At 40.2% G+C, this 25,288-nt stretch overlaps 1 protein-coding gene across 16 annotated transcripts in view; it reads right to left on the bottom strand.

Moving 5' to 3' along the window:
- The window catches only part of LMO7 (LIM domain 7), a 188,922-nt gene extending 175,162 nt beyond the window's left edge, over positions 1-13,760 (bottom strand). For 3 of the 16 annotated variants that reach the window (XM_074329371.1, XM_074329375.1, XM_074329377.1), the window contains exons 1-2: positions 13,689-13,755; positions 12,911-12,981 (exon numbers count right to left, since the gene is read on the bottom strand). In XM_074329371.1, the coding sequence (XP_074185472.1) occupies positions 12,911-12,970 (60 nt within the window). In that variant the 5' untranslated portion in view covers positions 12,971-12,981; positions 13,689-13,755. Of the gene's footprint in view, positions 1-12,910; positions 12,982-13,688 lie in introns of all 16 variants that reach the window. The other 13 variants (XM_074329373.1, XM_074329376.1, XM_074329372.1 and 10 more) reach the window with 8 other exon arrangements.
- Positions 13,761-25,288: the final 11,528 nt, after the last annotated feature.

Genomic DNA, 25,288 nt, shown 5'->3' with positions numbered 1-25,288 from the left:
ACAAATCAGAGTTAGAATATACAGTAAGCTATCTAACTGCATTGTGGGATTCACACACACTCACAAACACATACGCACACAAAACCTTAAAAATCAGCCATTCTAGGAAGACAAAAAAGTTATCATGAAATAATCCATTTTCTAATTCTATACAAATGTAAGTAGAATAATAATAATAACAAGAATAATGGCACTTACCATTTGTTGAGTACCTACATATATCCCACCTTCTTTTCTTTCTACACCTTATCACCATTTAGCAATCCTCATTGTCTAGTTGTAGGAATTTAGGCTTACAGATGCTGCTGCATGGTCACACATCTTACTCTGGGATTTGCCATGTTCCTAGGCAGTATTCCCCAAAACCCTGCCACTCTTTCCACTACACCACGTTAGAACGCTACAAAGAAACAAAGACACAATGTGCCAGAAATGTACACTTTCACGGCAACTATGTATCTATATTTAAAAGTCAGAAATGTTTCATTTCCTTTCTTATTACCGTCTGTTTCCACATTAATATGACTTTAAGCTTCACAGATTTTACTAAATCAAACTAAGATACATTTATTCTAAACATTTAATATTTATTGTAAACATTAAAAACAAAATATCTTCAAATGATTATCAGCTAAAAACCCTAGGAACAGGAGAGACACTTTCCCGGTTTAGAAAAAAGGAAAAAAATTCAGAAGAAGATTAGAGTGATTTCCAGATGATCTTTAGCACATTAAGGTCAGAGATTTCTAAAATATAATAGTGGGATTCAACTTTGCTACTTTATATAACAGACCACAATGATTCCTTCAGACCTCTTGTCCCAAAGCATAGTTCCCTTAAATATGAAGGATTTATGCCTCTAATACATCTAATAATTTGGCTGAGGGCAGGGAAAGGTTTTCTTAACCTACATGAAGAAAATATTGATTTCTTGGTAACTCTTCTACCTCTTCTCTCATGGTGCATCTGCCACTACACAAAGACTTTCCAGAAGGATTTTCTGAAGCTTGGTTTGGCTCTCATGCATACACTCCAAAGCTGCACTTTCAACAAGTGAGAGGCTGCTCTCTCACCAAATTCAATAGCCTCGTCCCCATTTTCTTTTCTCTCTCTCTCTCTCTCTCTCTCTCTCTCTCTCTCTCTCTCTCTCTCTCATGGAACCAAGGCTTCCTTCCTTTAAGGATCCCTAACACTTTCTAGTTTTCTGCTTAGCTTCCTGACCAGGACTTTTCTTAGGAGCCGTAGGATTTCCTATGATTTCCTTTCCTTAGGATTTCCTTTTCTCTTCCTGTCCTCTTAATAGAAGACATTTCCCAAGGCTTAGTCCTTGTTCCTCTCTCTGTGTGACACAGTCTTTCCCCTCCACTGACCCGCTCTGTCCCATGGGCTCCAACATCAGCTGATACGTCATTTAGAGAAAAATAAAATCAAGTCTTTATCTGCAATTTGGTCTTATAATCCTCATTACCTTCAAATAAGTACCGTCCACACTAAGCAGACTTCTAGCTTCATGGTCCTGCCAAGAGGACAATCCAACGGACCCTTGTTCATGCTAGTACCACCTCTAACCAACTCAGGTGCTTTCCACATTGCTTTCCACCCATCGTTTTTCTGGTCCAGTTCAAGAAGGATCTCTAATAGTTTCCACATGCTTTCCCATCCTCAAACTTCCTGCAGATGGGCTGTTCCACTTGTCGTTTTCTCCCATGGCTGCCCTGCAACTGTCCCCTCCCCACCGACACACGCCCCAGAGGGAGCTACCATAGGAAGTTCCTTCCCTCATCACACACACACACACACACACTGCCTCTAAGCCAGGGGTGTCCAAACTTTTTTCAACGTTTTTCACCAAGGGCCATATGCGGTAAAATACACAAACAGCCGGGCCACTCACTCGAGGTGAAGTACGTATTGCCTCACCTGGTTTATTGAAGTAAATTAAATATATTTTTGGAATTTGCTACGGACCAATAAAAAAATGAATTGCGGGCCACAGTTTGGACACCCCTGGTCTAAGCTCATCACATCCCAACAGCAGGAAGTTATTCATATCTTATTGGGGATTTACACTACATTTTATATCAAGTCTGAGCATTTTCCTCTGCTTTTTAACTTAGCCCCAACTTTGAAAGAAGAAAAACAAGAGAAACAGAGGCAGGCACACGGACTGGCGACCAGCGTAACAGGGTGTGCGTGTGCCCAGACAGCAGGCAGAACCATAAAAGAGGGAAAGAAAGACAGGAAGGAGAATGAAGTGCTTGAGGGCTTGAGTTTTTCTGTTAGAAAAATTTAACTGCAAATAATGGTTCTTCTATCAGCATCAGCTGTGCGGTGGTAGGAAAGAAACTTACCTTCCCTGAGTCACTCTCTTCTCATCTGTCAAAAATACATATATTTATAAAAAGAACAGTATCACTTATTTCATATGACAGCTAGGAGGAATCATTTTAAAAAGAAGAAAGTTAACAAAGTCATTTTGAATGAAAATAGACAAGGGTTTCATCTTCCCTTTTCCCCTCAGTTCTGAACAAGGCTCTTCCGACAGCCTCTACTCCTCAGTTTTACACCATTTCAGAATGATTCCTGGAAAATCTGGTATAAAATGCAGCACTTTGAGAGCGTGCGGTGGGCCTCTGAGGTTTGAGTTGGGGCAATGGAGGAAATGTTCTTGCTGTCAAATTTTAAATGATTTTATTTTATTTCTAAACAAGGTAAAACTATTTCCTGCTTCTCTGTCTCCAATTAGCACGTGGGTATAGCCCATACTCAAGCTGGAGCTCAGTAATCAGTGAGTTGTGAGATCTTTTGATGATTACTATCCCAAAGTTTAATTGTAACGTCTCATCCCAGTGCAGGATATTCAGCTCAGGAGACTCATCTTCCAATTTTCGGGGACGTTTCATTTTCTCATGATACTTGTTTACCTCTGGGCAGCTTTACAATTGGATGAACAAAGTCCATTTCTCATGCTTTAAACATGCTTTTTTAAGAAACATGCTTTAGATTTGCTCAATCTAGAACTGCACTGGAAAAAGAAAAAAAAGAAGCCTAATATAATAAAACCACTTGTCTTGTTGAATGAAGCACAGCCAGAAAGTCAGTCATATCACAGGGGTAAAAAGATTTCAAGTATCAAGACTTAAAAGACATCTGTTCATTCATCCATTTATTTATCCAACGGATATGTACTGAGGGCCTACTAAGTAGCTGGCACTTGTCCAGGCTGGGAAACAAATGAAGCCCTTGCACACAGGCATTTATCTTCTGGGGGGGGGGGGTAACAGCCAAACAAAAAAATATACATCATACAAAAGCAAGGATGACAAGTGCTATGAAATAGAAGAGTATGGAGTGACAAGGACAGTTATTTTGTAGGGAGGGAGTGGGGGACGAGGAGGTATCGGTTAAGCTGAGACGTAAGTGAGGGACACGGATTCATGCAGAAGGAACAGCAACACACAGGCTCTAAAACAAAAACCTTCTTTGTGTATTTGAGGACCAGGAGGAAGCCGGTCTGACTGGAGCGTGGTAAGCAAGACAAAGAACAGGAGCAGCGATGAGATAGGCAAACAGGGAACAGGTCATGTAGGACCCTATGGACCATGGTTTAAAAATTCAGAGTTTATTCTAATTGTCATGAGCAGCCATTATGGGGGGAAGAGAAGGCATGTTGGATATATAACCTCTGGATCACATGTTTAAAGAGGAATCTGGTTGTTTCTTTGGAAACAGGTAGGTGATAGCGGATATGGCGAGAAATGGTCAGATTCTGGATATAGTTGAAGATATAGCCCATCGGATTTCTTGACGGATATGGGGTGTGATAAAAATAATGACTTCAAAGTTGGGGACCTGAGCAAGTGGGTGAACAGTGGTGCCATTTACTAAGTGAGAAACATTGGGGGAATGAGTAGGTAGATGGCAGGGAGGGGGAGGAACTAATAATTATTTTGAACTGTGATGTGCCTATTTGACCAGTGGTTGGAAATCTTGAGTGTAGACAGACATAGTAGAGATATAAATACAGATATAGGTATACAGATAGATATATAGGGCAGAAATATTGTCAGGACCAGGAATATAAATGTGGAGGTCATCAGCACATACAAGGTGTATAAAGCTATGAATTTGATAATATCTGCTAAGAAGAGATTGTAGACAAAGAAAAGACATGGAAAGATGAGCCCAAGAACACTGTAATATTTATGATCAAAATAGTTGGGAGGATTCAGCAAAGTAAAATCAGAAACACTAAATAAAATAGAAGAAAAATCCAGAGAGTAATGGAAGGAAATGGTTCAAGAAGGAAGGTGTGACCAATTGTGCCTGATGTTGTTGGTAGATGGAGAATATTTTCTTTGGACAATAGTATCCGTTGCAAATTGATTGCTCACCATTCAAGAAGTAAAAGTAAAATGTTTGCTTATTTTCTCCCTTCTCAGGTAGAATGACTTTAAACCGTAATGAGAAAGAATTCCAGAATCAAAGTTTATAATGAGGTTAGCAATACCTGCCCTTCCTTTGAGTATTGTGAGATGGTGGTGTTACAAAATAATTCAGATATCTCATGACAACTAGGTCCAATTTCAATCTAGTCAAGAAGGCAAAATCTTTAATTATGGTCTTTGCTTCAGTACTTACATATCTAAAACACTACATACAAAGTATCACCAAAAACGTGACATATATTTCAAAAACACTGTACAATAACAGTCTAGAATTTTTGTAAGTCACGGACGACTAGGTCATATAAGAGAAGATACTGATACTTTTGTAAATTGATTTATAGACTAGACTAGTTAGCTACAATTTATCCCCTACTCTAGCTCAAAATATAACTCGATGTCACCACATAAAAATGCTTCCCTTTTATAACACTTCAAATGGTCTATTGAGCACTAATCCATTCACTCAGATACACCATAACATGTGAATCTAAGGTCTGCAATTGCGAAAGGTGCCTATAGTAATTCTGTAGCTTATATGATAATTGACCATCATCTGCTTCTAGGTACTCACATCACCAGATAGAAGCTGTAGTGGTACACACAGGACTAGTTATAAACGGAAAAGAGCTCATCTTACAGCTTGAGAGGGAATAGAGACTGAGAGCCCATTCTCTTCCCGATTTATAAATACTTTACCACAATTTACTGACCAGTGTCACTTGGTCAGGCAGTGTAGTGATTAAGAGGTAAGGCTGTGGAGTCAAATTGTGTGGGTTCAAATCCCCAACTACCACTTACTAGTTCTAGTGTTTCCTTAAGCAAATTATTTTACCTCTCACGCCTTTTCCCGCATCTGAAAAAAAAAAGAAAAAAACACCCTGGCATAACAATAGTCCTTCATTATAAAGGTATGCAGGTATAATGCCCTTGCCACATGTCCCGCACATGGTGGGAAAAAATACCAGTTGCTTTCAATGTCAGTTATGCACCTTCTCTTGTAAAACCTTCACTAGTGGGTATCTCAGTATTCACATCAGCCTACTCTGGTGTAAGACAGCTCTTGTTTATAGAAGGGTCCTCAGAAGACTTGAGCCAAAAAGTCTCACTGTGACCAGTTATTACCAGTTCTGCCCTTTAAACCCACACAAAATTTTTCTACCCTCTCTCCTTATGAAAATCCCCACTGTACTTAAAGACAGACATAATGTCTCGTCCTGTGCATCATCATCTAAATTCACTCAAGCATCCTGTACCCGGGAATTAGAACCAGTCTTCAAGCACCCCATCAGGAGGATTTCACAATCTGGAAAGGCTGTTTATGGGGCTGTGTTGGGATCCATCTGTAGAACTTGCTAACGCCCATCTCCTTAGAGCAAAGTGGCAGACTGACTGCATTAAGACTCTGTTCTCAGAGTTGTGCATATGTGACAGCTATTATCCTTATTAAGAGCTTGGGGTACATCAAAAGTGTTTTTAGAGAAACACACCCAATAATTACCTTCAAGAACTAAAGAGTAAGCACAGGCACGCATAATTTATCATTTCCTCGGGCACAAATACATTTGTGACAGTTAACAGGCTTAAGGCGACCTGCAAACATCAATTAAATATGCCAACCATGTTGACTGGACACAAAACATTCATTCCTTCAACAAGCATTTGAGAACTTTCTGTCAGGGACTGTAGGACCCAAGAACAACAGAAAACTCAGTCTGCAGATGATAACAGATGAAAGAGTTCACCCTACAAAGCCTATGTCCTCCAAACTGAAAGAGTTAGGCAAATTGGCTGGTGTTGCTTTGTCTTTCTTAATGAACATGCTCAAAACTAGTGCTTTTCTGTAACTCAAATGATGGTATGTTGAGAAGCAGTTTAAAAAAGCGGGGGGTAAAAGGAACCAGTTAGTCTCAGTAGCGGTCGCTTACTAGCCAAAGCACTCTTGGCATCCAGAGGGAGACGGCACTAGAGCACTGCATGGAAGACCAGGAACCAAACGGATTGAATAAATCGGCACACACTCCCTGCCACACACTCAGCATTATTCCTCTCAGCCTAGGAGAAGCTGTAAGAATTTCTGGGCTCGACAAATGGCTGAAGAAACGTCATGATGCTTCACTTCCTTGAAACGGCCAATTGTGCAATTCTTCAACTCACAATTATGTTGAGAATTCCCAAGGTCTATCTCCAAACAACCCAAAAGGAAAACAACTCAGGAGGTACTTCCTCATTGGCCCTACTATGCCCATGATCTTGGAGACTTGCCTCACCAGGCCAAGGACCCTCTGACCCTTTTGTGACCTTATTCAGAGGGGACAGAACCTTTCTTGTTTCGGCTTCATTCTTTCTCGCTGGAAGAAACCCAACGAGTCATCTCTTAGATAAATGCTTCACATCATTAGTGATGTGAGAAAAAAATAGAAGATCATGCATCTATCTTCTATTTATTTAGAGGGAAAATGCAAATGACAATTTTTCAATTCTGGTCAGAATATAGAGAAGCTGGGTCCCTCGCCCCATTCATGGTTTTGCAACAAAGCTTTCAGAGGGTAACTTGGTGATGTATATCAAGGAACAGAAAATCATTCCTTCTCTTTGGCCCACTTAGTTCACTTTTCTAACTGGTTCAAGACCATTCTGTTTTATTCAAGGTACAAGTTCTTTGTAATATCCTATACTTTAAAAGAGGTCCATTTTTTAGCTTTCAGTACACCAGTACTTTGGAAGGTTCCAGAATGACTGACACTGTGCTAGAATCCTCCCAGTTCCTCAGGAAATACCTTGACTTATCGGTTTACACTTCCTGGAGTCAGGCTATTCTTACGGCACCCGACCCCGGTTCCTATTTGTGTGAATCAGTTCCTTCCAAGAGGACTTGGGGAACTCCCTCATCTCCTACCATCTGTCCTGTCCTAGAATACTTTCTTATCTGCCAAGTAAAGATGGGTTCAAGAAATGAGAAAATGTGGCATAAAGAACAAAAGGAACAAAGTGATACCGAGACATTTAACGATTGTGCAAAACTACCCTGAGAAGTCTATGATGCTAGAAAGCAGAAGAGCAGTTGCCTATAGGAGGGGTGCAGGCTGATGCGTCCTTCTGGAAAGGAACTTTCCTGAGTGATAAAAATGTTCTCTGTCTTGATTTGGATGCTGGTTATATGGGTATATACATTTGACAAAACTCCCGCAGCTGCACACTTAAAATCTGTGCATTTCACTGCATGGGAACATCACCAAAGTAAAAATAAAACAACTCTCAGCAATTCCTTGAATTTGTGATAAATGCAACTACGAGATCTCACTAGTTATGAAGGCACGATGTCCTCAGTGGGCAAATGTGTTAGCCCCACTCCAACCTCAACTCAAATGCTGCCTCCTCTGTGAGCCTGCCTGACTCTCCAGGCAGACTCAGGCTGCTCCTAAATGCCATCACTACACATTGTACAGACTTCCATTATAGCAATTATCTGATGGCGCTGCTCCTTAAACCCTATTTTTGAATTTTGTGAGAGCTACAACCTTAAGATTACACTTTCATATTTACCAGGCACCATGCCAAATCCTCAAGCAAAAGATAAGATACTGTTCCTGCCTGAGTGAGTTCACCGTCAAATATGGAAAAATGGATGGAATTACACCAACAGGGCAGAAAGAAAGATCAACACAAGCAGTGAGGAGAGGAAGGAATGATGCGGGTGGAGGTTCAGTGGTTCAGAAAAGGCATTGCATAAAGCTTGATTCTAGCCCAAGGATGGAGGAATGAAGAGCAGTAATGGGGATTAAGTCCGTAAGAAATAAGGAGTAGTCCATGCACCACAATCTGGAGGTGAGAAAACAGCATCCTGTGTGTGGGGAAACACAGGCAATGACTAGGGAGCACTGACTGCTTTATGGTCAGCAACTCATTTAACCGGCACAACCTGCACGGGAGGTCCAGAGAAGAAAACTGAGGCCCACAGGAGGTAAGTAGCAGAGCCAGGACTTAAACAATGACTTGATTCCAAACTGTACTCTTCCCCTCCCTCCCCTTTTTGTTCATTTGTATTGAGTTATAGTTGACATACAGCTCTGTATGCATTTAAGGGGTACTGCATGTCTTGACATACAAATATTGCAAAATGTTACCACAATAAGCTTAGCTAACATCCATCTCCTCATACAGTTACAAAAAACAAACAAACAACAACAAAAAAAACCCCACCTTTTTCCCGTTTTCCTTCTGATGAGAGGATCTACTCTTTTAGCACCTTTCATATACACCATACAGCAATGGTTAACTACAGTCACCGTAAATGCGCTAAAGGTGGTCAAAAGGTAAAAACTCCCAGTAAAAAGATAAATTAACACTTGGCACGTAATGTACAAAATTACGCTCTTTATCTCTATGCAACCTGGCATAGATAGTTTCGGAGAAAATGACCCCAAAATAAAGATAGCTATATAGACCGAGAACAGATTATAAAGAGTTGTGAATGGGATACTTCACAGCACAGCATTATGGAAGGATTGTGGATTTTAAAAATGTTCTCTTGACTCCCCAGGAAACGAGGATAACAAAATCAGGTTTGTATTTTGAAAAAATAATTTTGGCTGCAGCAGCTAGTATACGCACTGCTTTCTAACATGTAAAAATTTTGAGAAATTTTTACCATCACAGGAATTTCAGGATTAATATCTGTTAAGTATAATTATATGCAATAACCAAAAAAAGCTTCTATGAATTCAGTAACATTTTCAAATGAATGTTTATGTCGCTCACATACATCTGGAAAGCGATGGCACAAATCCATGAGAGCTTCGTTTAGTCTACAGACCACAGTGGTGTGCAATGAGGGTTCACGTACACCAGGCAAACCCTTCCTGACCAGACCACAGAGTAGAAACCACCAGTGCAAGGGATGCAGTTTACAGAGAAAGAGGAAAACCACTTGGAAGGATTTTGCCTGTATTAATGGGGGACCCACAGAGTACAAATCTTTAATATTTTAGTACCAAAGGTAAGCAAAGGTGGTGAGGGGGGCAGGTGGAGAAACAGATCAATTGGAAGCAACTAAGGGAGGATTCACATTCTGGTGCCAGGCTTGGCAATGAGCTCTGTTGGCATCCCTTTGGTCCTTCTACAAAGTGACAGTGATACTGAAAGAAGTGAACTCAGAGATAAGAGGAAGAGCAGGTGAGCAGGAAGGTGATGAATTATGGTGGCCCCTTCTGCTCCAGCCATAAAAATGACTGCTATATTTAAACATCAACCCAGAGAGTAACATTAACTCACAGACTGGAAACTGGTGACCAACCAATGCAATGAGCCGTATACCCAGTTTTCAGTCTCATTGGCACTTTGTCTGTTTACTACAAGGCATTTTAATGTCCCAAAAAAGAGAGGCAGAGGAAACGATTAGGTCTACAAAATTAAAAGGTGCTGCAGAAAAGCACCAAAATTAGAGGGTCCAGCCTGCATTTTCTACCACTTCACCCACTCCGTGACCTTGCTAGAATCAAGCTTCTCCTCTGCCTTTGCCTCAAACCATTATACTATTTGGTTGTAAACCAGTGTTTAATCATAAACCAGCTCTGCTACATTATTAATATTCCAAACAGCATTTCCAACCAGATAATATCCAATATCATTATGTTGAGTTACCTTAAAGGGTGCCATTCCTACATTTGTTTTTAACTGAAAAATTAAACTAACCAGAAATATACATATATGTATATATATACAGATATATATATATATATATATATATATATATATATACACACTCTAAAGTATCAAGTACAGAAATAGTCATAAAAAGAAAGTGGCAGAATAACAACCATTAGCCCTTTCCTACCTCACTCTTTCTCCTCCCCTCCCCCCAAAAAATAAAATAAATAAAACTTTAACTTTGGTTGTGGCAATAATACATTAGCTATTTAAAATCACAAATGGAGAATGGAAACGGCAAGGACATACTTACAGGGACTCTGGTCATCGTTCAAAGTTTTACAAGATAACTGGAGTTTCTTGACCTTGGGCTATGCAAAGGTGAAGGTGAGAATAAAGGTAGATTATAGCATATGTACCATACATATAATATAAAACATATGTATAGGTACATATATACACACATATATAAACGACCCACTTACACTTCAATATATGTAGAGGAAAGTATAACAGAAAGAAAAAAATGAGCCAGAATATTAGCAAGCAGAATGACTTACACTATAATCTTACTTGCTTTCCAAAATACTTTATAAAATACACTTTGGAAACAATATTTTTTCTTCAAATTGAGGGTTCTCAGAGTTAAAGAGGCTGTGGCAATGAGGGAGTCATTCATCCTGCTTTTTTTGGCAAGAACAATATTTTAAAATATGTGCTTTGGTTGTAAAGGCAAAGCTAAGGAGACAAGTAAATTTGGATACTAAATAAAAATAATGAAGTAAACCTAAGAGTGAACACACTGCTGTCACTTCAAATGCCCAGAGTATACCAAAGTGTATGTAAATATGTCCATTATTCATATATCTTCAATGAACAGACTGCCTTGTTCCCTGTGGCATAGAGAAAAAAAATCACTTAATTTTAGTTTCATTAATTACATTAAAATGATATGCCAAAACCTTTAGAAAGATTTGGCTCTCTGCTAATGATGAACAAAACACTTTACAGAGTTGCCAAATCATTGCTGAAAAACACTTTGAATGGGGTGGAATGGAAGTGGGAAGATGAACGTATTTATCATGCACTATGAATATCTTTTATCACAAAATACTTCCCTGAGTTTATTAGACACAACTTTCTCACAGAAATCCAAACAATTATGAGCAAGCTATGATAAACAAGGGAGTTTTAGACTTTAAAAATGTGCATACTAAAAAAGAAAAGGGTGTGAAATCATCCATACTCACAGATTTCCTGAAGCAAAAACAAAGCATAGATATAAACTCTACACAGGAGCTATGTAAAACCCCCAAATGTCTCCATATTTCTGCCCTTCTCTCTCCCTTCATCCCCAATACTCAAACACCAAAAGGGCAAGTTTAATTTCTTTTCTAAAAGTAAGCAGAACAAACACTGCTAATGGAAAATTACCTTTGGAAGCTTTGACTTTTCTAAGTTTATGAATGAGGAAAGTTATTTCTCTTAACTACATTGCTGGAATTTTTCTACTCTCATTTCAGTTCAAAATACAGGGCTTATTCTTCTCCCAACCTTCCCACCCGCTCCTCTCACACCTTTCTAAGTCACCTTCAGACTAGCTCAAAGTTTTGGCCCAGAAAACACTAGAAGCTAATTTTTTAGACCTCTTCTACAGTCTGGTGGGTAATGCTACTCAGATTTCACAGTACTTTATTTAGCGTAAGAAATGTAACACTGAACGTTTATTCCCTTTACTTTTCACTTATATACACTTATTTAAGGACAAATGAATTATTTTTAAGCAGCTTGCTTTGGAATTCTTAAAATATGCTCTTTTCCTGTAAAATAATCTCCAAACCTAATTTGAATTTTTAAATATGTTAAGCTATATTTAAATATGAATTAATTGAATATGAAATAAATTAAACATGAATAAACCAGCACGTGGCACCAATAACTCCTAAATGACTACAAGGCTGGCTGGCGTAGGCAACAATTTTCTAACAAGCAGCTGTTCCTCATTCACATCTGCTGGGAAGACGTCTTCGGCATCATTAAAAAAGTCATCTTTTTCGCGCAGTAGAATAACGGATAGAGGTCCAGGTGTTAATATTCTACAGATGTTCACCCTAAGACGTTGATGAAGAAGCCTCCAAGAGACCATCTCCTTCTCAATGAGAAAAACAAGGGAATGGATGATCTTGCTTCTGAGGCACAGCTGGGAAAGTAACAACCCTTCGGTGACTGACCCCAGGGTATCTTATCTCCTTAATGCGGACTTTAAAGAAGTGCAAGCCCTGCCTCCCACCCCCAGGCTCCGGAAGCTGCCTGGAAGAAAGCATCTCCCCAGGTGCGCGGTAGGTGCCTAAGCTCCTCCACCCACCCACCCACACAACGCACACTTAATACACTGCCCGTGCAGGTATGTGTCCGGCATCCACTCTAGTCACCCCAAAGAAACGCACCCGAGGACCCTGGGCCGTCTCTGCCCCGCAGAGAGACATCCCGGGCGTCCCGGTGCCTTCGTGGGCTGATCCCCAGGGATGCGCGGACCCGAACCCCGGTGGGCCAGCGCTCGACTGTGTCCTGGCAGAGGAGCTCTGGGGAAGCCTGCGAAGACCGTCGAGGGTAGGACAGCGCTAAGCTTAGCTGGACGTTAAAAGATAGGAGAATCAGAACTTGCAAAGTCCCCCAAAACTGTACACGTAGACCAGCCGGCTGCCACGCGCCCGTGACTGTCCCAGGAAGAGACTGAGGCGCAGAGGGGCCGGGGTCGTCCTCATATCTCGACGCATGCAAACCCGTGCGGAAAGGAGCGGAGCAAAAGCACTCACCTCCACCCATCTCTGGGCCTCAGCGAACGCCACGGCGCAGTCGCCTTCGGCCTCCTCCATCGCTTCCAGGACTAGGGCAGGAGGGAGAGAGAGTCCGTGGGCGCGCGGAGGGGCGGGGGTCTCGCGCGCGTCTCAGCCGCCGCCCTCGCCTCTGATCCGCCTGCGAGACGCCGGGTTCTCCTTCCTTTTGTTGCGATCTGCAGCTCGGGAAGGTTTCGAACCCGCAAAAACTTGGAGACGTGGCTTTCTCTAAACTCCTGTAAACGACCCAAGGTCCGCGGGGACACAGGCAGCCTGGCAGGGCGACCAGAGGCGGCGCGCAGCACCAACAACTGTTTGGACTTCAAAAGTCGCAGTGCTGTCGCCGCCCTCCCCGAAATGGCCCCGCCCCAGCCCACCCGGGGCCGCCGAGTCGCCGCTTCCGTCCGCCCCCCTGCAGCTCCCCAGGGCTCCCCGGCCGCAGCCGCCTTTGTGGTGAGACTGTCTGGGCCAGGAGATGCCACCGTCAACCAGAGGCCGAGGCCCGGGCCACGCTCCCGCTCCCGCGCTGCCCGCTTGGACCACAGCTCCGCCCCGAGGGGATGCGCCCCCGAGCCCGCATCCTTCCCGCCTCCGCTCCCCTGGCCGCCTTCTCTCTCTCTCGGGGCCCCTGGAAGCGGCTCCCCCGCGGCTCGAGGCCTCCGGGCCCGCCTGACATACCAGGAATAGCTGCACACAATTACACCTTTCTCGGCCAAGAAACTTCCCCGCGGGGACCCGCCCGGCCCGCTGCCCTCACCTGCGGCCGGACCCGCTGCGCGCGGCTCCCGCTCACTAAGAGCCGGCTGTGGCGGCGTGCGGGCTCCGCCGCCAGGTGCGCGGCCGCCCCCTCCCCAAGCTCTCCGCCCCCACTGCGGCCGCCCGGGCTCTCCTGGCGGCAGGTGAGGGTAGTGTCTTGGGCACGTGCCGCCCATTTCGCCCCGCATGGGCCAGACCCGCTCCGCCCTGCTTCCTGGTGGGTGAAGTGAAAGGAACCTGCCTCTCCAGCCTCGTCTCCTTGTGAAGGGTTCCAGCAGCAGGGAACCCTGCTTTCTCCTGCCCTTCACCCACTAGGCCGAGGTCAGGCCATTTGACCGCCCTCACGCTGAGCGTCGTGGTTTGGGTACCCTCAGGGGACAGTGAGGTGACAGTATCCGCAGCGTCCCTGGGTAGTTGCTCAGGGCTGGAGGGTCGTAGGCTCTTGGGGTGGCTTATTTGGGTTCTTTTCACACATAAATCAGATCCGAAAGGACCCTGCTCATCTGTCTTGTTCCCCAGGGACCTGCTCAGGTGCTCCTGAAGCCCTACCCGGACCACACGTTGATTAGAAGAATGGATTCTTACCCCTTTTAGGAAGCAATCCTTGTCATCCGCGCCCCCTTTTCTTGTCTGGTTGTTTGTTTACTCTTTACTATGAAAACTATGTCAAATATTTAACAATTAATTTCATTTTACCTTATTTCATCACCTTTTCTGCTGAAGCTTTAAAGATAGATAGATATTGTGATGTTTCACTCCTAAATATCACAATATACATCTCATGTTTAAAAGGACACTTTCTACATAACCATAGTACCATTTTCACAAGTAACAAAAGCTAACAATAATTACCTAATATCAAGTTATACCCAATCCAGACTCAAACTTCCCCAGCTGATCCCAAAATGTCTTTTACAGCTGATTTACTCAGACCAGAGTCCAAACAACGACCACACATTGCATTTGGTTACATCTTTTTCAACCTAGAACAGCCTCCTCATTCTCCCCACTCCCCTATTTTAAGAATGACATTGTCTTGTTAAAGGAACCAGGGCAGCCTTCTGGATTTGTCTTATGGCTTCTTTGTGGTATCTTCAACATAATTCTCTTTCCTCTGTATTTCCTGTTACCTAGATGTTAGATCCAAAGCCTGGATTGGAACCCATTTACTCTTCTGCAGAAAGACTTTACTCACTTTTTCCCCCACTGGTGTGACTTCTACAGGATGGTTGGTATGTTGTTGTTTTTTCCCCAGTGGCCTCTTTTTTAAATAAATAAATAAATATATACACATATTTAAATATATATGTATTTGAATATGTATATATTTAAATAAATATATATTTCAATTACAATTGACATTGATATATATCTATATCTATATATATATATACAATTGACATTGATATATATAAATAAATATATATATATTTCAATTACAATTGACATTAAATATTATATTAGTTTCAGGTATTCAGCATAGTGGATAGGCATTTATAGAACTTATGAAGTGATCCCCCAGATAAGTCTGGTACCCACCTGACACAATACAGTTATGACAATATTACTAATTATATTCCCTATGCTGTACTTTACATCCCTATGACTATTCTGTAATGGCTAATTTGTACTTCTTAATCCCTTCACCTTTTCCACTCAGTCCCCCAACACCCTCCCACCGAGCAACAATCAGTTTATTCTCTACCATGTTTCCCCAAAAATAAGACCTACCCGGACAATCAGCTCTAATGAGTCTTTTGGAGCAAAAGTTAATATAAGACTCAGTCTTATTTTTCTACAAGACCAGGTTAATATATAATATAATACCGAGTCTTATATTCATTTTTGCTCCAAAAGACATATTAGAGCTGATGTCCAGCTAGGTCTTATTTTCGGGGAAACATAGTACCTATGAGTTTGTTTCTGCTTTGTACATTTATTTTGTTTTTTAGATTCCATACATAAGTGAGATCATATGGTATTTGTCTTTCTCTGTCTAACTCATTTAACTTAGCATAATACGCTCTAGGTCCATCTGTGTTGTCGCAAAGATTTCATTCTTTTTTAGGGCTGAGAAATATTCCACTGTATATATGTACCACATCTTCTTTATCTAATTGTCTATCGATGGACACTTAGGTTGCTTCCATATCTTGGCTATTGTAAATAATGTTGCAATAAACCATAGGAGTGCATAATATAGCTTTTCAAATTAGTGTTTTGGATTTCTTTAGATAAATACCCAGAAATGGAATTGCTGGATCATAGGTTAGTTTTATTTTTAATTTTTTGAGGACCCTTCATACTGTTTTCCATAGTGGCTGCACCAATTTACAATCCTACCAACAGGCACGAGGGTTCCCTTTTCTCTATATATCCTCACCAACACTTGTTTGTTGATTTACTGATGATGGCCATTCTGACAGGTGTGCAGTGATATCTCATAGTGGTTTTAATTGCATTTCTCTGATGACTGGAGGTGTTGAGCATCTTTTCAAATGTCTATTGGACACTAGAGGGTAGTTTTTATTTGTTAGATTTATTCATTCAATTTTGTTTTCGTTGGCACTGTCGGTAATACATGTGTCTATTTAGAAGAGCTGAGAATTGTTCTTGCTGAAGTCAGGCTATTGAGGGAATATCTCTTTGCCTCCTGGCTATGCTATGATCAGACCAAACCCAAAATGAGGATGATAGCATAAAAGAAAGTGGCAAGATATTGTTCTCTTTCTCGTAATGCATGATCTGTTCTGTGAGATATTTAGTGAGCACCTTATATATATACACAAAGGGCTAGGTGTTTCGAGTGATAGAAAAATGGAAAAAAAAATGTAGATACTAAACCCCATGCACTTCCAGTCCAGTGGAAAGACAGACATTCCTCAATCTTCATGAGAGTTGTTGTTACTACAGTTACTATGTAGGTATATTATACTGTTTAATGCTACTGCTCTGTAACTTGACTTACAGCTTTGAGGACAGCAGCCCAGAATGGTAAGAAGTGCACAGGCTCTGGAATCTGAATGACTGAGGTTACCAAGTTACCAAACTCTCTGAGCTTCATTTTTCTTGTCTGAAAAAAAAAATGTGGTAATAATAACTACTTCAAAGGTTTTATGGGAATTACATATAATGGTGTATGTATAAGCCCGGGGCATTGCTGGCATGGAGCAGACGCTCAATAAATGATGGTTATTTCCCAATAGTCTCTCTCTGTCTAACAGTAGTTGTCAAACACGGATTTTTCCTAATAAATGGAAATTTCTTTTGTTTGCTCAAATACACAGAAAGAGCTGTAAGATCTTGCAAGTTCTGTTGCAAGTCAGCTCAGGCAACAGCCATTTCTGTCTCTCTAGTAGTGCAAATTTGCAACTCAGAAGATCCCAATGCAATTCTTTGTATCCTAACATCAGTCATTAGAGTGTCTTATCCTTCTGGAAAGAGGTATACAGCTCTATAGAGAAAGGTAACCTGCCTCAGGAATTTAAAGGAAAAATCACAATGATAAAACATCAAGAACATTATTTATTTTTCAAAGGAATTTGACGTATCTTTCAAGATTTAAGAACAGTACAACTGCCATGTTCTTATCCATTAGTGATGAAATGAGATGGTGGAAAAAAGTGATACAACCTTTTTTAAAGGTAATCTGGCAATAAATATTAAACGTTTTCTAAATGCCCACACTCTACTGCACCAATTGCACTTCTGGGAATTTATCCTAAAGCTATGAGCAGAGATACATGCACAAAACAAGCATCTGTGGTGTGGATACACACATGCATGATCCAAACCTCCCTTTAGAGGAGGAGCGTGGTGAGCACAGGCCTCCATCTGTCAGCACCTTTGAGATCTGTCTCAGCTGCAAGGCACAGCCTCACCAGATGTCATGCCCCTCCCACAGCATTGCTCACTGGTGATTGAATGACTTGAGATTATATAAAAGCGCAATCATTTCCACTCAGTATGGGACAACTCTGATGGGCCCTTTCCATAGACATGGCGTCTGTAAAGCCTGCATGCCTCTTTCACAGTTGGTTAGAGTGTGGTGTTGGTGGCACCAAGGTTGCCGGTTCGATTCCTGCATGGGCCACTGTGAGCTGCACCCTACTTAAAAAAAAAAAAAATTGTAAACCTCCAACAATAGAGATGGTGGAGCAAATTATGGTTTTTCCAGAGTGAAATATTCTGCAATCATTAAAAATGTAAAATAGTCAATGACATAGGGAGATGTTTCAAGTATATTCCAAAATGAAGAAAAGCAATGTATAAAGCACCCTAACTTATGATTATATTTTTTAAATGCATAACTTTTCCACATAGAACAAACTGGAAAAAATTCCACCCAAATTTTAGTGCTGGCTATTTCCTAATGGAGAATTTGTAGTCCTCTCTCTTTAACAAGTTTGTTTTGTTTGTTTGTTTTTAACAAGGGCCATGTATATTACTTTTTATAAATGAGAAAAATTAGTATGACACAAAGGTATGTCCAAATTTGAATTTTTATCTTGTTCTACAAACTTCAACCTCTCCCTGACGTCCCTGACTTGGTAAATGGTACCAGGCCTAAAATCTGGGGTTCACGCTGGACTTCCTCATCTCTCATATCCATGTCCACCCTATTTCTAGTCCTGTCCATTTTACTTCCTAAATATCTCTCCAATTGGCCTCTCTTTTCAATTTTCCCATCACCTTAGTTCTGGCCCTCATTAGTTCTCAGCTAGATTTCAGAAATCATATGACCTTTCTAAAATGTAAATCTTATCACGCCAACACTTCTCCCTAATTATCTCCTCATTCAAGGATTCCCAGTTGCCTTTAAGGACCATCTAATGGCTGCCAGCACATTAAGTGGCATCCTTCAATATTTGCTCCTGCCCACTTCTCTAACCACATGCCCTGACCCGTGTTTTTCCCTTTGTGAGAAATGTGTTGTCTCCCTCTTTGCTTGGTTTTCTCCTATATATTCTTCCAGTCTCAATTCAGGCCTCTTCGTTCTCAGAATCCTGCAAAAAAATCTTTGCAGATCATCTTGGGCTAGGTTAAGTATTTCTTCTTTACGTAGTCTTAGCCCCTTTCATGAGGTATTAGATTGTCCATTTTCCTCCTTGAATCATGAGCAACTTAGGAGTGCCTGACTCATTGCCTGAAACATATCTGATGTTCAACAACTATTTATGAGCTGAGGTGTGTGTGTGTGTGTGTGTGTGTGTGTGTGTGTGTGTGTAAAATTTATAACTTTTAATGCACAGAAAAAACATTGATAGTGCAGTAGGAAATATCACTGATTACTGCAGCTAATACAAGAATTTCTTTATAGCAGGGTTTCTCAGCAGAAGTTGAGAAATGATTGTCAATTTGGGCCAGATAATTCTTTGTTGTGGGGGATTGTCTTGTGCATTGTGGGATGTTTAGCATCATCCCTGGCTGCCACTAAATGCTAGTAGCACTCCTATAGATTTGAGAAACAAAAATGTCCCCAGACATTGTTCAACGTCCCTGGCAGGGGTGGGGGTAGGGGGGTGCAAATCATCCCCAGTTGAGAACCACTGCTCTTCAGGGAGAGGCTGGCTTTGTGGCTTTGTTAGCTAATGCTTTGGTACAGCAGCAGTGTAACTCAGGCCCAAGTTTCTTGAAGCAAATAGGGGCTGTAGAACAGAGAGGAGTTAATGTGAATTAAGGGGGAAAGCAATTCTATATTATAAAGCAGGAAGGGACAGAAGAGAACTGGGCTGAAGGATGCCTGGAGCCAAGATTATAAGAAAGAAGGGTCCTGGTGGCTGGAAATAATTGCAAGAAGAGACAGGTAGAGTGGAAATTCTTCTAATAAAAGGACTGAGTTTCTCTCCATAGTTGATTGTGGTTCATAAAGTATCAGCCCTATGGGTTGAATGGTAGCCAACATCGGGATTGAATGTATATTTTTCATGTTTATGTAAGACCTTTATTAACAGGAAGAATGACTCCTAGAAGGTGGATGAAAAACTATGCTAAATATAATGACAATTGTCTCAGTTTATAGATGATATAATCGTATAAAGAGAACATTCTAAAGATGTCAAAAAACTTAGAACTAAAAAATAATTTGGAAATTGCTGGATACAAAATCAACATACAAAAATCAGTTGCATTTCTATACACTAACAATGAACTATTTTAAAAAGAAATAAAGAGAACAATTCCATTTATAATAATATAGACAAAATAAAATACTTAGGAATAAATTTAACCAAGAAGATGAAAGATCTGTACAATGAAAGCTATAAGACATTGATGAAATAAATTTAAAAGACACTAATAAATTAAAAGATATTCTATCTTCTTGGATTAGAAGAATTAATATTGTTAAAATATCCATAATACCCAAAGCTGTCTACAGATTCAATGCAATCCTTGTCAAATGGCCTTTTTCCCAAAAATAGAACAAATAAACCTAAAATTCATATGGAATCACAAAAGACCCTCAATAGCCAAAGCAAACTTGAGAAAGAACAAAGATGGAGGCATCACATTTCATGATTACAAAGCTATCATAATCAAAACATTATTGCACTGGCATAAAAACAGATGCATAGACCAATGGGACATAATCAAGAGTCCAGAAATAAACCTACGTCTATATATATATACATAGTCAACTAATATTTGACAAGGCAGCCAAAAATATTCATTGGGAAAGGAGAGTTTATTCAATAAACGATTTGGGAGAAAGTGGATATTCACATTAAAAGAATGAAATTGAACCCCTACTTTATATAACACACAGAATTTAATCTAATGGATTAATTGTAATACCTGAAACTGTGAAAATACTGGAAGAACACACAGGGCAAAAGCTACTTAACGTAAGTCTTGGCAATCATTGTTTTGGATATGACACCAAAAGCACAGGCAACAAAAGCAAAAATAAACAAGTGGGGCTACATCAAACTAAAAAAGCTTCTGTACAGAAAGAAACAATCCAAAAAATGAAGAGGCAATCTACCAAATCTGATAAGGGGTTAATATCCAAAATATATAAAGAACTCACACAACTCAATAGCAAAACAACAATGTGATTCAAAAAAGGGGCAAAGGACCTGAATGGACATTTTCCCAAAGAAGACATACAACAGCCAACAGTATATGAAAAGACACTCAGTATCTCTCACTTTAAGGAAATGCAAATCAAAACCACAATGAGATATCACCTCATACCTGTTAGAATGACTATTATCAAAAAGACGAGAGATAACTGTTGGAGAGGATGTAGAGAAAAGGGAACATTTGTACACTATTGGTGAGAATGTAAATTCTTGCAGCCACTATGGAAAACAGTATAGAAGTTCCTCAAAAATAGCTCCATCATATGACACAGCAATTCCACTTCTGGGTATATATCCAAAGAAAATGAAATCAGTAGCTCAAAGAGATATCTATATCCCATATTCATTGTAGCATTGTTCACAAAGGCTAAGATATGGAAACAACCTAAGCATACAACAACAGGTGAATGGATAAAGAAAATGTGACACACACACACACACACACACACACACACACACACACACAGAGGAATATTACTTAGTCATTACAAAAACAAGGAAATCCTCCTTTTGGATAACATGAATGGACCTTGAGGGCATTATGCTAAGTGACATAAGTCAGTCAGAGAAAGACACACATTGTACATTCCCACTTATATGTGGAGTCTTAAAAAAGCCAAACTTCTGGAAATAGAGTAGCATGGTGTTGGCCAGGGTCTAGGGAGTGGGGAGTGGGGGAAGTGGGGAAATGTTGGTCAAAGAGTGTAAACTTCCAGGTATAAGATAAACAAGTTCTGGGGGTTTAATGTAGAGTATAGTAACTATAGTTAACAATACTGTATTATATACTTGAAAGTTATCAAGAGAGTAGGTCTTAAATGTTATCACTACAAAAAAGAAAAGAAAAGAAAATGGAATTACATGAGGTGATGGAGGTGTTAACTAACCTTATTGTTGTAACCATTTTGCAGTTATATATCAAATCATCACATTGTACACATTAAACTTACACAATGTTATATGTCAAATTTATCTCAACAAAGCTTGAAAAATAAATAAAAGTTCAGTTAAACAAAAAAGAATATACACATATAATGATAACGTCCTAATTATCTGATCTCTATCTACAAAAATATATTCTTTGGTGTTAGTAATCAGAGAATTGTGAGTTGTCAGTATTTGCATAATGATATTCAGACAGCTAGGTTCAATTCTATATTTAGGAAATGGAAACCAGAGACAAAAAGAAGCCAAAATGTTACAGATAATGATTAAGAAATGAAGATGAAAGTGGGAAATGTTCCAGGAAGCAGAAGGAGAAAAAAAGCAAGGTGAAGCCATCTATATACCCCTGAAAGGCAGACATACCTGGAGGAAATTTTCAGTACAATCTCAGGATGATGGTGAGTGCTTTGCTCAGTGAGTGAAGGCAGGGGTCCTAAATTTCTCTCTGACTGCTGGGTTAACCAAAAAGGGATAGAGGAGAAGCACTTGGTTCTTATCGACCTACCCCCTGTGTGCTCAGACATCTCATTAAGAGATCAACTGAGATGGTAACTTTTAAAACATGGGACCAACCCCATAATTTGAAGAGCAGTTGGTCATTTTCTTCCCACTATAAAGATCTTAAGAGTTTTTTTCTTAATGTGTAAAAGATTTCCTATCATTGAACTCAAATTATTTAACATAAAAACTAAGACTTTTTTTTTATGGTAAATCCTGAATTCTAGCCAGAATTGCAAAACCACACTATAATTCTTTAAGTGATAGCAGTGAGATCAAAAGGACTTACCCTAGAATTAGCTTTAAAATAAACTATCAGGGCTTCTGGGAAAGAAGGAGAGAATGTGTGTTTACTAAACTTCTCTTCCTGAAGCCCAGTGAAATGATTTTCCCTAAAAGGCTATCTTTAGTAATGATAATCAAAGATAAAAATAGTCCTGTGCAGACTTTTTATTTAGTTTTTTCTTTGTGTTTTTATGTTTTGGTAGAGAAGTTCTACCTCACCTCTCATTAAGTTTACTTAAAAAGAGCAACAACTTTACTATCTGTTCAAATTGTTCTGCTAAAAAGGCAGGGAAAGAAATTAAGTATGCTGTTTACTGTATTATTAATACTTTAGAAATGTAACAGTCCTTTTTGTTTACATTTTGAAATTGGACCCAGAGAGGAAACAGCCCATCCATTATAGGAAACTTCTAAAAGTTCAAAGCACAATTTTTTAACTAACCCCTTCATTATCCCTATTCTGTGAATACTGGGTGGTACCAATGATATATTTGCTTCAAAAAGGAAAGGATTCAAGAACTACAGAATGGACTGGCCTGGAAGCCAAAGATCCAAGCTGCGCTCCTAGGTTTACCACTATCCTAATCTGGGCCTTGCTTGTGAGATCACAGCGCTCTCTAATAAACCGCACCCTCACCCTCCTGCCATAGAAGAATGCTTATCAATGGCTGTGAAATGAAGCACTTGGCTGTTCTTCAGACTTCCAGTATGGCCACAAAATCTCCATCCCTGTGGAGACTGGTCTGGTGTTCCCTCGAATCTTGCAAGTCATCCCAAGAGATGCCAGCCTTGGACCCAGCCCAGTCAGCAGGTTCTGTAGGAAACGAGGTAGTGGGGTTTTTCCTCAAATGTGGGGATCGGTTTAGAATGCTCACAAGAATCATGAACAAACCAGGAGTTCTTGCACTAGGAATGCTCCATCCAGGACTCCACTAGAAAATTCTTTAATCCCTGTGGACAGAAAGAGACAGAAAAAAAATGTAACTGATTTAAAAACAAAATCTATGACATTGGGGCTTTCTAGGGATGGAGAGAGAAGACCTCTATTTATTGCTCCATTTCTACTTATTGAGACAATTAACTGGGGGGGAAGCCCCGCCTAAGACTTTGATATGGATCAAGGCTACACACACACACACACACACACACACACCCCACACTCCCATTCCCACAGATTACACCCACACATACTTTCTTCTGTTGAATCTTTGAACAGTTAAAGGTCGTTATTAGGGCTACATGGCTCTGTTATTTGAAGTATTATAATCAGTTCCATTTTATTTTTGCAAGAAAGACCTCTGGGCAAAATCTAGATAATCAGAATAATATGGGGCAAAGGCCTGAAACTTTGCTGTGTAAAATGTAAAAGGCTATTTATTGTGAACAGGAAAATTCTTTGCAAGACACCATGGCTGTAGAGACTTAAACTGTCTGATCCCTGAGACTAATTGTTTGACCCTGGGAGATCTTGTGTGAGTGTGTGTTTTAGCCCAAAGGCACCCAGAGGAGATCAAAACACATCAGGAAGAATAAGAAAGGTCATGTTTACTTCCTACTGGACAGAAAACCTCAACATAAACAGCATTTGTCGTGTCGACAGTCATCCCGTATTTTTTTACTCTAGGTCTATGCCACCATCCCCAGCACTTTTACCACAGCTCAGACTGTGGAAAGTGTAGTCCTGTGTGCATTCTTGTATCTAGAGTCTCTAGTGAATCCTAAAATGAAACTAACTCCTGTGGGTAGTGAGTGGAATATTCTGAAAGTAAAGTGGAAACTGGCTCTGTGAAATACTTACAAAAGGGGCTCTCTCCACCGAATGAGAGAATAGCCCTTGAGGTAAGGGAGAAAGGGAAAGGCTGAGAAGCTGGATATACTGCAAAGAGTTTAATTTTTTTTGCCTTAGATTCCAGAAAGAATTCCAGTCGAAGTATGGGTTTAAGGTAGTGGTGGACAGGGCTGTATTCGAATTCTCTCCTGAAGTGTGGGGCCCTTCAGTAACATTGGATAAGTAGCTTTATGCTAGCGGTGCCTTGAAGAGTAGGTTCATGTCTCACATTAAGCAAAGTGCTACCTGCGAAGGGTCACTGTCACACATGAGAGACTGAAACAGAACTTGACAATTTAGCAGAACCATACAATTGAACCAGAGCTAGCTAGAGAACTGTGTGTTCTTGAGAATTCTAGGAGATGTTAGGGGGAGTTTGAGATGGTCATTCAAAGCAATCTATTTAAAAATGAAAAGGAGGTGTCACTCCAAAGGGTCAAAGATTTAGGGGTACTCAGAGACAGCTTGGTGTTATCTGCATTTAAGAACTGACTTTATTCTCCAGTGCTGGAATGGGTCAGGAAGAATGTTATTTGCGCATTACTTCACATTCCAAAGCTTTATTCCTAATCACACCACAGTCAGATTTTCAGTAATTTTTACCTTCTTAGAACACAAAAGTTTTTTTCATAAAACAAATCTAAATTGGTAAACTTCAATAGCCAAGGTTTCCATCATTTTGAAAAAAATATTTTACTTGATCACACCTTAAATTACCAATTTAAGTTAAATTAAATTATGCAGTGATGTTTTTCTCATTCTTTTTCTAAATCTCGTGAGTACAACCTCATAATTCATGTTTCCACTCTAGTCATGATTTTAAGTTTTCAGAATTACAAGCCCAGGGCTCCTTTAAAAGGGATCAAACTAGAAATAGATGTTTATGGCAGGTGTCATGTTGATTTATAGAAAAATTTAACCCTAATGGAAATAGTCCTTCGAGAATTTTTTTTAATCTCC

This window comes from Rhinolophus sinicus, linkage group LG04 (genome assembly GCF_036562045.2).
Source record: "Rhinolophus sinicus isolate RSC01 linkage group LG04, ASM3656204v1, whole genome shotgun sequence".
Lineage (NCBI taxonomy): Eukaryota > Metazoa > Chordata > Mammalia > Chiroptera > Rhinolophidae > Rhinolophus > Rhinolophus sinicus.
Note: the sequence above shows the minus strand (reverse complement) of the source record. Positions and strands in the feature narration are given on the sequence as shown.